Raw genomic sequence first — 11,975 nt, forward strand, 5'->3', positions numbered from 1 at the left:
AGCACTTGATACAATATAGGGTTATGGGAACGCTCATTAAGTACGTAGTACACTAAGCTGCAGGGAAGCTTCAGATAACACTTTAACACTGATAGAAACAAAGACAAACTACAAGGCTCTGTCTATGCCTGTATCAGCACATGCGTGTGTACATGGCGTGTTACATGGCCTGTCTCCTGCAGAACTAACATGTCCTATTACATCACCTCACACTCACAGAGGTGGGGGCTTCTCACCGCTAAATGTCCGCTCCCAGCAGCCACATCTAGGACAGGGCCTTAAAATCATTATACAGGTTACAATAAAACAAGAGCAGGTCTGTAATAGTCAGATCTGTGACATAACATAACTATTAAGTACCCTGCCCGGCTCCCTCCTCCCCTCCTCTTAGTCTCCTCTCCATCTCCATAATTATATACAGAATAAACATCTCACATAGTCGCCGGCTCCATTTGGGACAAAGCCGGGGGAGTCTCCCAGAATTTCTGTTCCATCTCTCTCCAAATCCACCAGAGAACTGGTGTCCAGATCGGACCAGTCTGAGAGCTTCCTGCGGAACATGTCTGCCAGCGCTGCTACATGCCCCAGATATAGAGACAGGGCTGGGGGAGAGACAGCGAGGATGGTGCAGTGAGATCTCAGCAGGCAGAGGGGTGCGATGGAGTGGTAAACATGTCAGGAGAGAGTATATTGAGAGGGTGTCAGGAGAGAACGCTGGTGCTCCCGGGGTGCATTTTCCTCACCTGTCCTCCAGCGATGGAGAAGTATCTGCGATGCGACTGCTGCAGTCTCTGGAGGCAGCAGCTCAGTAATTGCAGAGATACTACAGCAGGGAGTATTCCCAGCACCGCTCTGCCAGTCAGCACACAGGCCCCCTCCTCTCCAGCATTATGTTCTCTGCACAGTGAGCTCTTTACAGCACAATAATCAATTCTTCCCCTGTTAATGCGATCACTGAGGAGACAGAAGATACATTTACCAGCAATTAGCTGCCGCAGCGCCACCCTGACCGGGGGACGTCCTTCTCTTATTATCTCAGCTGAGCTTTTATTTCCCCATTTCTTATATTATTCTCTAACTAAGCCGGAGCAGTTTAGGGGCTGGTATGGGTAGACTTTGGCGTACATGTTGCAGGAAGGTACAGTCGCCGTCAGATATTATATCTCCGATAATTTTGCACAATATTATCGGTCTCGGTGTCCAATCTGCCTCTAATGATTGGGATGTGATTGGCTGGGACTTGACCACATTTTTCATAACTTTTTCTCTCTCTCTTGTTATGTTGTTCATATTCTCCCATGTAGTTATATTGAAGAAATGTAATAACATCTTACGTCAACGCATGGAACTAACATATGTCATTTAGGTACTTAATTGTCATTGCTCCTACCACTTATAAGTGGAATATTTATACAATGTGGGATGGCAGCCTGCCCTCTAATGGAGAGATGTTAAAGGATAGCTGCAGTCAAAAATAGTTTGCCTAATTAAAATTATTATGATCAGTACTGTCTAAAACTTACTGAAACAACTGCTGATAATTGAAATAGGATTTCTGCCTGAGATCATCTGCTGAAATCTCAAAACACACTGCATATTGCATCTGCATAAACTTCCTAAGCCACATCTATAACCATGGAAACAATACATCCACTTATTTCATGGTTATAGATGGGCCTCAAATATGAAACGCGCTGGATGTACAGCGCAAAAAGCACCGATGCACCTATATACCCGTACAAGAATACACCCGGCAGAGCTCACGTACAGGAATACACCCGGCAGAGCTCACGTACAGGAATACACCCATCAGAGCTCACGTACAGGAATACACCCGGCAGTGCTCACGTACAGGAATACACCCAGCAGAGCTCACGTACAGGAATACACCCGGCAGAGCTCACGTACAGGAATACACCCGGCAGAGCTCACGTACAGGAATACACCCATCAGAGCTCACGTACAGGAATACACCCGGCAGTGCTCACGTACAGGAATACACCCAGCAGAGCTCACGTACAGGAATACACCCGGCAGTGCTCACGTACAGGAATACACCCGGCAGAGCTCACGTACAGGAATACACCCGGCAGAGCTCACGTACAGGAATACACCCGGCAGAGCTCACGTACAGGAATACACCCGGCAGAGCTCACCTACAGGAATACACCCGGCAGAGCTCACGTACAGGAATAGATACAGGAATACACCCATCAAAGCTCACGTACAGGAATACACCCGGCAGAGCTCACCTACAGGAATACACCCGGCAGAGCTCACGTACAGGAATAGACCCGGCAGAGCTCACACACAGGAATACACCCGGCAGAGCTTACGTACGGGAATACACCTGGCAGTGCTCACGTACGGGAATACACCCATCAGAGCTCACGTACAGGAATAGATACAGGAATACACCCATCAAAGCTCACGTACAGGAATACACCCAGCAGAGCTCACGTACAGGAATACACCCGGCAGAGCTCACGTACAGGAATACACCCGGCAGTGCTCACGTACAGGAATACACCCGGCAGAGCTCACGTACAGGAATACACCCGACAGAGCTCACGTACAGGAATACACCGGCAGAGCTCACGTACAGGAATACACCCGGCAGAGCTCACGTACAGGAATACACCCGGCAGTGCTCACGTACAGGAATACACCCATCAGAGCTCACGTACAGGAATACACCCGGCAGAGCTCACGTACAGGAATACACCCGGCAGAGCTCACGTACAGGAATACACCCGGCAGAGCTCACGTACAGGAATACACCCATCAGAGCTCACGTACAGGAATACACCCGGCAGAGCTCACGTACAGGAATACACCCATCAGAGCTCACGTACAGGAATACACCCGGCAGAGCTCACGTACAGGAATACACCCATCAGAGCTCACGTACAGGAATACACCCGGCAGAGCTCACGTACAGGAATACACCCGGCAGAGCTCACGTACAGGAATACACCCATCAGAGCTCACGTACAGGAATACACCCGGCAGAGCTCACGTACAGGAATACACCCATCAGAGCTCACGTACAGGAATACACCCGGCAGAGCTCACGTACAGGAATACACCCGGCAGAGCTCACGTACAGGAATACACCCGGCAGAGCTCACGTACAGGAATACACCCATCAGAGCTCACGTACAGGAATACACCCGGCAGAGCTCACGTACAGGAATACACCCATCAGAGCTCACGTACAGGAATACACCCGGCAGAGCTCACGTACAGGAATACACCCATCAGAGCTCACGTACAGGAATACACCCGGCAGAGCTCACGTACAGGAATACACCCGGCAGAGCTCACGTACAGGAATACACCCGGCAGAGCTCACGTACAGGAATACACCCGGCAGTGCTCACGTACAGGAATACACCCATCAGAGCTCACGTACAGGAATACACCCATCAGAGCTCACGTACAGGAATACACCCGGCAGTGCTCACGTACAGGAATACACCCGGCAGAGCTCACGTACAGGAATACACCCGGCAGAGCTCACATACAGGAATACACCCGGCAGAGCTCACGTACAGGAATACACCCGGCAGAGCTCAACTACAGGAATACACCCGGCAGAGCTCACGTACAGGAATACACCCGGCAGAGCTCACGCACAGGAAAACACCCGGCAGAGCTCACGCACAGGAAAACACCCGACAGAGCTCACGCACAGCAATACACCCGGCAGAGCTCACGTACAGAAATACACCCGGCAGAGCTCACACACAGGAATACACCTGGCAGAGCTCACACACAGGAATACACCCGGCAGAGCTCACGCACAGCAATACACCCGGCAGAGCTCACGCACAGGAAAACACCCGGCAGAGCACACGTACAGAAATACACCCTGCAGTGGTCACGTACAGGAATACACCCGGCGGTGGTCGCTTACAGGAATATACCTGTACATACAGACACTTGCATGGAATTACAGGCAATAGGTATACCTCAGGCCTTGGGGTACCACTGTGTTACACAAGGAAAGATTTAAATATTGATAAATTAGGTATTTATTATTGTTATTGTCTTTTCAGCTGCAGTGTATTTGTGTTATTGAAACAATAGTGATTCATCTCTCCATTGAATTATAATATTGCAAAATTAAAGAAGAACTTGATTTAAAGAATGATAATATCTGTATTGTCTTTAATTAGAGCCCGTAACATCTATTGTGTTTCTATCTGGTTGGAACTCTGAGTAAAACATAATGGAAACCGACCTGTTATATGACAAAGAGAACAGGTTCCGTGAGCGCAGGATGTGATACATTAACACACAGTTTAATGTACAGATAAATGGCTCAGGGTATTGTTTCCTATCTCTGTCGTATCATGTAACAATCTGTTGGATATTGGAAGTATGTAAGAACGTTATTCTGGTTTGGCAAGTTTTACTTTTTTTAGCTCTCTGGAACATTCTGCGGCACATTTATAAAAAGAACTGGTGCAAATGAAAAAGTCGATGTCGTCCATAGAAATCGGTAGTTTTGATTTAATTTCCTAAAGTGAATTATGAACTATAAATGTCCCCATGATAAATAACTATTTGTAGTATTACATTCATTCTCCATTTGTAGTTGTGATAGTTGCTTTATGATTATATCCCGGAGAGTGTGGCGATATTATACATTGACGATATGAATAATTCATGAATGATCTTTATCAAAGAGTCGTATGCCGGAGGGAATTACTGATGTTCTAAAACTTTATTATATTAACAAAAAGTATTAGAAGAGACTTGTGTATCCTAGAACATACACTCAGGTAACACAATGGTCAGGTCTGCATGTAGACCATATGTATTCAGTATGTAGATAAGAACATTATTATTATACACTTATAATGTGCCAACGTGTGCTCCTTGTTTGTGCCACGAGACTGTCACCTGGGCTCTGAGTTTGTTTATGAGGTTGTGTGCCTGAATTAGTTACATTAGGACTTCAGAAGTACCTGGCTGTGTTTCCCCAGCTTACGGGTATGAACATGATATTAATTTTTCATTTAAATTGCAGAGCACATAGGCTTCCATTGTGTGAGATAATTGGTGTCCTCATTCTATAATGATTTCATATTCATCATATCTTCTATTGTGTCCTCCACGTGACTCGTCTTATAAATATGTCGTCTTGGATCGATATTGGCCCATTAGCTGATTCCAGGACATACTTGTTACAGTTCTACTCTGTTAATTAGGAAAGCACAAGGTGTCTGTTGCTGACTTCAACCATGGTTTGCTTCTTGATCCAAGTCCTTGGGATTATCTCTGGTGGCATTGGCATGATATTGACCTGGATAGTTACCATTATGCCCCAGTGGAGGTTGGTCGTCCTGGCTGAAAACAATGGACTTCTCATGGAAGGTGGTCGGATTGATGGAGAATGGATCAGTCGGTGGGATGGTCTGTGGAACACTTGTGTTAACCAACTGAGGACCTCTTTAGAATGCTCCAACTATATGTCTATGGTGTCCCTCACAACAGACCTCAAGGCTGGAAGGGTTTTCATGAGCTTTGGCATTGCCATGACCGTTCTCGCTTTCATATTTTCAGCTATTGGCATTCTGTCCACCCGATGTTGTGATAACGATCGTCGTGAAAGGCATTGTTTGATCCTCACATCTGGAATATTATATCTATTGAGTACTGCTCTCATCCTTGTTCCAGTGATCTGGACTACAAGTAACATTGTCCGAGAAGCCTACGATGCTTCAATAACCCGAGGGGTGTTGAGGGTCCAGATGGGAGAAGCCCTCATGTTGGCCTGGCCCACCACCGTGTTTGTCCTTGTTGGAGGGATAATATTATGCTGGAACTGCTCCTGTAAGAGCCCAAGAAGTGGTTGTGAGTATAAGCCACCCCGCGACCAGGCGATGGTGTACAAAGACTGTCACTCAGAAGAACAATCGAGTTGTAGCCCCAGAATACAGTATGTGTAAATCCAGGATGGAGCCCCGAAGCATCACTAACAAACAGTTCAAACTTGCTAGGTGTACCAATGTACCAAATAAGAACTGAGCTCTATGGATGTAACATTGTCCGTGTGCAGGTGAAGTAGCCTTAATTGCAGCAAATGGCTAAGGTTCAAATGAAGACTGTGCTATATTGTAAAATATATCTGATACGTTTGTGAATAACTGTGAATATTGAAATTAAGTAGAAAATAATGTTCTGTGGGGGTGACCGTTTGTTGCAATAAACTCTACTCTAACTTTATACATTGGGCTGTGCATTTAAAATAATAATTGGAACTGGTACAAGTGAAAGACACTAATTATAGTATTATAAGTTATGGTTGTAGTGACATTTTCTACTGTGCTGCACAAAAGTAGTGTGTACAAGAGATCTTGTAATATAATATAACATAATTACACATGGGTGAAGCACTGGGGTGACCTGAGGTGAAATCTGAGGATGTTAAACGTTAATAAAAATAATGAACTTTATTTTTACTGAAGAATTTTCTGCAGACATAACAATGTTTTAAAAATATTTTGTTATATTTAATTAACTGTAAAAAAACAAAACATTAATTTAATTAATGCCTGTGGGTCTCATGAATGGTGCATCCGCATTATAGACAGACAGGATTCTAATCCAGATTACCAGTATTGTAGTTTCACCAATTTTATCATTAAATATGACTTTTTAATATAATGATACTGATGAAATTATTTAGATTTTTGCCACTTATTAGCTGTAAATCTATAGCAGGATTATATTACTTATTATTTGTTATATCATATGAAATTTAATATTTATAAACAAGGGAGAAAATCAAAGTAAGAAAGAAAGAAACAGAATCAGATTTTTGCTTTCTTTAATAATCACTGTTAAAAGCCTGAATCCCATTGGTTTCTGTAGGAGATGTTTATACAGTGAATGTACCGTTTATTCAGCATTGTACAAAATGTTTTGCCCATAGTAGTACCTGCCGTTTAGAGCACTAACCTGACCATATTAAACTGACATGTGGCTGGTCTTTTATATAGGATGCATGTTGTATTATGACAAAACATAAAATGTCTTTCCAGTCTTTTATTTGAATTTTGTGCATGTTATTACAATTAAATTAAGTAAATTATTATTAAAGGTTATGTAAACAGAAACATTATTGACTTTGTTTATAGTTTCCCCGAATGGGGAGGGGAGCAGCTTCTGTCGCATGGCATCCCCTTGACGGGGGAGGGGAGCAGCTTCTGTCGCATGGCATCCCCCTGACGGGGGAGGGGAGCAGCTTCTGTCGCATGGCATCCCCCTGATGGGGGAGGGGAGCAGCTTCTGTCGCATGGCATCCCCTTGACGGGGGAGGGGAGCAGCTTCTGTCGCATGGCATCCCCCTGACGGGGGAGGGGAGCAGCTTCTGTCGCATGGCATCCCCCTGACGGGGGAGGGGAGCAGCTTCTGTCGCATGGCATCCCCCTGACGGGGGAGGGGAGCAACTTCTGTCGCATGGCACCCCCCTCAATGGGGAGGAGAGCAGCTTTTGTCGCATGGCATCCCTCTGACTGGTGATTGAAACAGCTTCTGTCGCATGGCATCCCCCTGACGGGGGAGGGGAGCAGCTTCTGTCACATGGCATCCCTCTGACTGGGGATTGGAGCAGCTTCTGTCGCATGGCATCCCCTTGATGGGGGAGGGGATCAGCTTCTGTCACACGGCATCCCCTTGACGGGGGAGGGGAGCAGCTTCTGTCGCATGGCATCCCCTTAACGGGGGAGGGGAGCAGCTTCTGTCGCATGGCATCCCCTTGACGGGGGAGGGGAGCAGCTTCTGTCGCATGGCATCCCCCTGACGGGGGAGGGGAGCAGCTTCTGTCGCATGGCATCCCCTTGACGGAGGAGGGGAGCAGCTTCTGTCGCATGGCATCCCCCTGACGGGGGAGGGGAGCAGCTTCTGTCGCACGGCATCCCCCTGACGGGGGAGGGGAGCAGCTTCTGTCGCATGGCATCCCCCTGACGGGGGAGTGGAGCAGCTTTTGTCGCATGGCATCCCCCTGACGGGGGAGGGGAGCAGCTTCTGTCGCATGGCATCCCTCTGACTGGTGATTGAAACAGCTTCTGTCGCATGACATCCCCTTAACGGGGGAGGGGAGCAGCTTCTGTCGCATGGCATCCCCTTGACGGGGAGGTGAGCAGCTTCTGTCGCATGACATCCCCTTGACGGGGAGGGGAGCAGCTTCTGTCGCATGGCATCCCCTTGACGGAGGAGGGGAGCAGCTTCTGACGCATGGCATCCCCCTGATGGGGGAGGGGAGCAGCTTCTGTCGCATGGCATCCCCTTGACGGAGGAGGGGAGCAGCTTCTGTCGCATGGCATCCCCTTGACGGGGGAGGGGAGCAGCTTCTGTCGCATGACATCCCCTTAACGGGGGAGGGGAGCAGCTTCTGTCACATGGCATCCTCTTGACGGGGGAGGGGAGCAGCTTCTGTCGCACGGCATCCCCTTGACGGGGGAGGGAAGCAGCTTCTGTCGCATGGCATCCCCTTGACGGAGGAGGGGAGCAGCTTCTGTCGCATGGCATCCCCTTAACGGGGGAGGGGAGCAGCTTCTGTCGCACGGCATCCCCCTGACGGGGGAGGGGAGCAGCTTCTGTCGCATGGCATCCCCCTGACGGGGGAGGGGAGCAACTTCTGTCGCATGGCACCCCCCTCAATGGGGAGGAGAGCAGCTTTTGTCGCATGGCATCCCTCTGACTGGTGATTGAAACAGCTTCTGTCGCATGGCATCCCCCTGACGGGGGAGGGGAGCAGCTTCTGTCACATGGCATCCCTCTGACTGGGGATTGGAGCAGCTTCTGTCGCATGACATCCCCTTAACGGGGGAGGGGAGCAGCTTCTGTCACATGGCATCCTCTTGACGGGGGAGGGGAGCAGCTTCTGTCGCACGGCATCCCCTTGACGGGGGAGGGAAGCAGCTTCTGTCGCATGGCATCCCCTTGACGGAGGAGGGGAGCAGCTTCTGTCGCATGGCATCCCCTTAACGGGGGAGGGGAGCAGCTTCTGTCGCACGGCATCCCCCTGACGGGGGAGGGGAGCAGCTTCTGTCGCATGGCATCCCCCTGACGGGGGAGGGGAGCAACTTCTGTCGCATGGCACCCCCCTCAATGGGGAGGAGAGCAGCTTTTGTCGCATGGCATCCCTCTGACTGGTGATTGAAACAGCTTCTGTCTCATGGCATCCCCCTGACGGGGGAGGGGAGCAGCTTCTGTCGCATGGCATCCCCTTGATGGGGGAGGGGAGCAGCTTCTGTCGCACGGCATCCCCTTGACGGGGGAGGGGAGCAGCTTCTGTCGCATGGCATCCCCCTGACGGGGGAGGGGAGCAACTTCTGTCGCATGGCACCCCCCTCAATGGGGAGGAGAGCAGCTTTTGTCGCATGGCATCCCTCTGACTGGTGATTGAAACAGCTTCTGTCTCATGGCATCCCCCTGACGGGGGAGGGGAGCAGCTTCTGTCGCATGGCATCCCCTTGATGGGGGAGGGGAGCAGCTTCTGTCGCACGGCATCCCCTTGACGGGGGAGGGGAGCAGCTTCTGTCGCATGGCATCCCCCTGACGGGGGAGGGGAGCAGCTTCTGTCGCACGGCATCCCCCTGACGGGGGAGGGGAGCAGCTTCTGTCGCATGACATCCCCCTGACGGGGGAGTGGAGCAGCTTTTGTCGCATGGCATCCCCCTGACGGGGGAGGGGAGCAGCTTCTGTCGCATGGCATCCCTCTGACTGGTGATTGAAACAGCTTCTGTCGCATGGCATCCCCCTGACGGGGGAGGGGAGCAGCTTCAGTCACATGGCATCCCCTTGACGGGGAGGTGAGCAGCTTCTGTCGCATGGCATCCCCTTGACGGGGGAGGGGAGCAGCTTCTGTCGCATGGCATCCCCCTAACGGGGGAGGGGAGCAGCTTTTGTCGCACGGCATCCCCTTGACGGGGGAGGGGAGCAGCTTCTGTCGCATGCCATCCCCCTGAAGGGGGAGGGGAGCAGCTTCTGTCGCATGGCATCCCCTTAACGGGGGAGGGGAGCAGCTTCTGTCGCATGGCATCCCCTTGACTGGGAGGTGAGCAGCTTCTGTCGCATGGCATCCCCCTGATGGAGGAGGGGAGCAGCTTCTGTCGCATGGCATCCCCTTGACGGGGGAGGGGAGCAGCTTCTGTCGCATGGCATCCCCCTGATGGGGGAGGGGAGCAGCTTCTGTCGCATGGCATCCCCTTGACGGGGGAGGGGAGCAGCTTCTGTCGCATGACATCCCCTTGACGGGGGAGGGGAGCAGCTTCTGTCGCATGGCATCCCCTTAACGGGGGAGGGGAGCAGCTTCTGTCGCATGGCATCCCCTTGACGGGGAGGTGAGCAGCTTCTGTCGCATGGCATCCCCCTGATGGGGGAGGGGAGCAGCTTCTGTCGCATGGCATCCCCTTGACGGGGGAGGGGAGCAGCTTCTGTCGCATGGCATCCCCTTGACGGGGGAGGGGAGCAGCTTCTGTCGCATGGCATCCCCTTAACGGGGGAGGGGAGCAGCTTCTGTCACATGGCATCCCCCTGACGGGGGAGGGGAGCAGCTTCTCTTACATAGTACCCACTCTAAAGCGGACAGCCGGGTTGGACAAGAGTCCTGGCTAACCCAGAGAGACCACATGCTAGCCTGTACAGCTACTTTAGTTAGGACTCGTTCAGTCCACCAGCACTGACGGTGCTAAAAGATAATACCAACTGGTGCATCCTTATAGATGTGGTAGTTCCAGAAGGTGACCCCATAAATAGGATTCATGATGTGGCAACTAGCGAAAGAAGGAGTTTGTCTAAAAGTGGACAGTCCTGGTAATATTCCTCCTTAATAAATAGTTGTAATATGCAGTTTGTCAGTAATGAAAAATGGAAACATTTCCAGTGACAAAACTTTCCAAGGACAAATGATTAAAACCTGGTACTGTATCTGGGTAGTGGGGACTGTATCTGGGTAGTGGGGACTGTATCTGGGTAGTGGGGACTGTATCTGAGTAGTGGGGACTGTATCTGAGTAGTGGGGACTGTATCTAGGTAGTGGGGACTGTATCTGAGTAATGGGGACTGTATCTGGGTAGTGGGGACTGTATCTGAGTAATGGGGACTGTATCTGGGTAGTGGGGACTGTATCTGAGTAGTGGGGATTGTATCTGGGTAGTAGGGACTGTATCTGAGTAATAGGGACTGTATCTGGGTAGTGGGGACTGTATCTGGGTAGTGGGGACTGTATCTGAGTAATAGGGACTGTATCTGGGTAGTAGGGACTGTATCTGGACAAGTTGTACAATTACATGAATATGGGGAGAGCAGCGTATTCATGAACACAGGGACGTGGTCTTGTACTGTACGTAATAATACAATTGGGGTGAGAGGATAGATGAACATGGAGCTCAGCACTATTTCCAACTCCAGTGCCACTAACCCATCGCCGGTGGTGGTCAGTGACATAGGACAATGGCGATTCTCAGAAGGAAGGTAGACTGCGGTGCGTTGCTTGCAGACCATCACCCTCCTACCGCTAATAATGAAGTTATAAAAGGTTTCAGATATATTTGATGCACAAGATATTTAAACATAAATATTTTATATTCTGATTGATTGTGAACAGGTGGTAATTATAATGGATAACACGCCTCTTACTGCACATTATAATTCTGGCAGTCTCTGACTTTAAGGGGGGTATTCAATTGTTGCCGTTAACGCTCTCAAACGAGCGCTCTAAAAATATTAGCGTTAATACGGTAATTACTCGCTAAATTTTATCTCGCAGCTCAGAGATGAAACTCAGCGAGTAAACTATCGTATTAACGGTATTTACGCGCATACTACCGTATAAACTGTAATATTTTTCGAGCGCTCGTTTTTTTTGTTTTAGCGCGTTAAAAGCAACATTTGAATACCCCCCTAAACCTTGATTTGGTCACAGAACTGCTCAGTGATTTTGAATATCCTTTTAG

The 11,975-nt window shown here is 49.6% G+C and overlaps 1 protein-coding gene across 3 annotated transcripts in view; it reads right to left on the reverse strand.

Moving 5' to 3' along the window:
• The window catches only part of LOC142107755 (anoctamin-7-like), a 33,690-nt gene extending 32,403 nt beyond the window's left edge, over positions 1–1,287 (reverse strand). The window contains exons 1-2 of one of the 3 annotated variants that reach the window (XM_075191361.1): positions 744–1,287; positions 436–602 (exon numbers count right to left, since the gene is read on the reverse strand). In XM_075191361.1, the coding sequence (XP_075047462.1) occupies positions 436–561 (126 nt within the window). In that variant the 5' untranslated portion in view covers positions 562–602; positions 744–1,287. Of the gene's footprint in view, positions 1–435 lie in introns of all 3 variants that reach the window. The other 2 variants (XM_075191363.1, XM_075191362.1) reach the window with 2 other exon arrangements.
• Positions 1,288–11,975: the final 10,688 nt, after the last annotated feature.

Source organism: Mixophyes fleayi, chromosome 11 (assembly GCF_038048845.1).
Source record: "Mixophyes fleayi isolate aMixFle1 chromosome 11, aMixFle1.hap1, whole genome shotgun sequence".
In the NCBI taxonomy this organism is placed as follows: Eukaryota; Metazoa; Chordata; class Amphibia; order Anura; family Limnodynastidae; genus Mixophyes; species Mixophyes fleayi.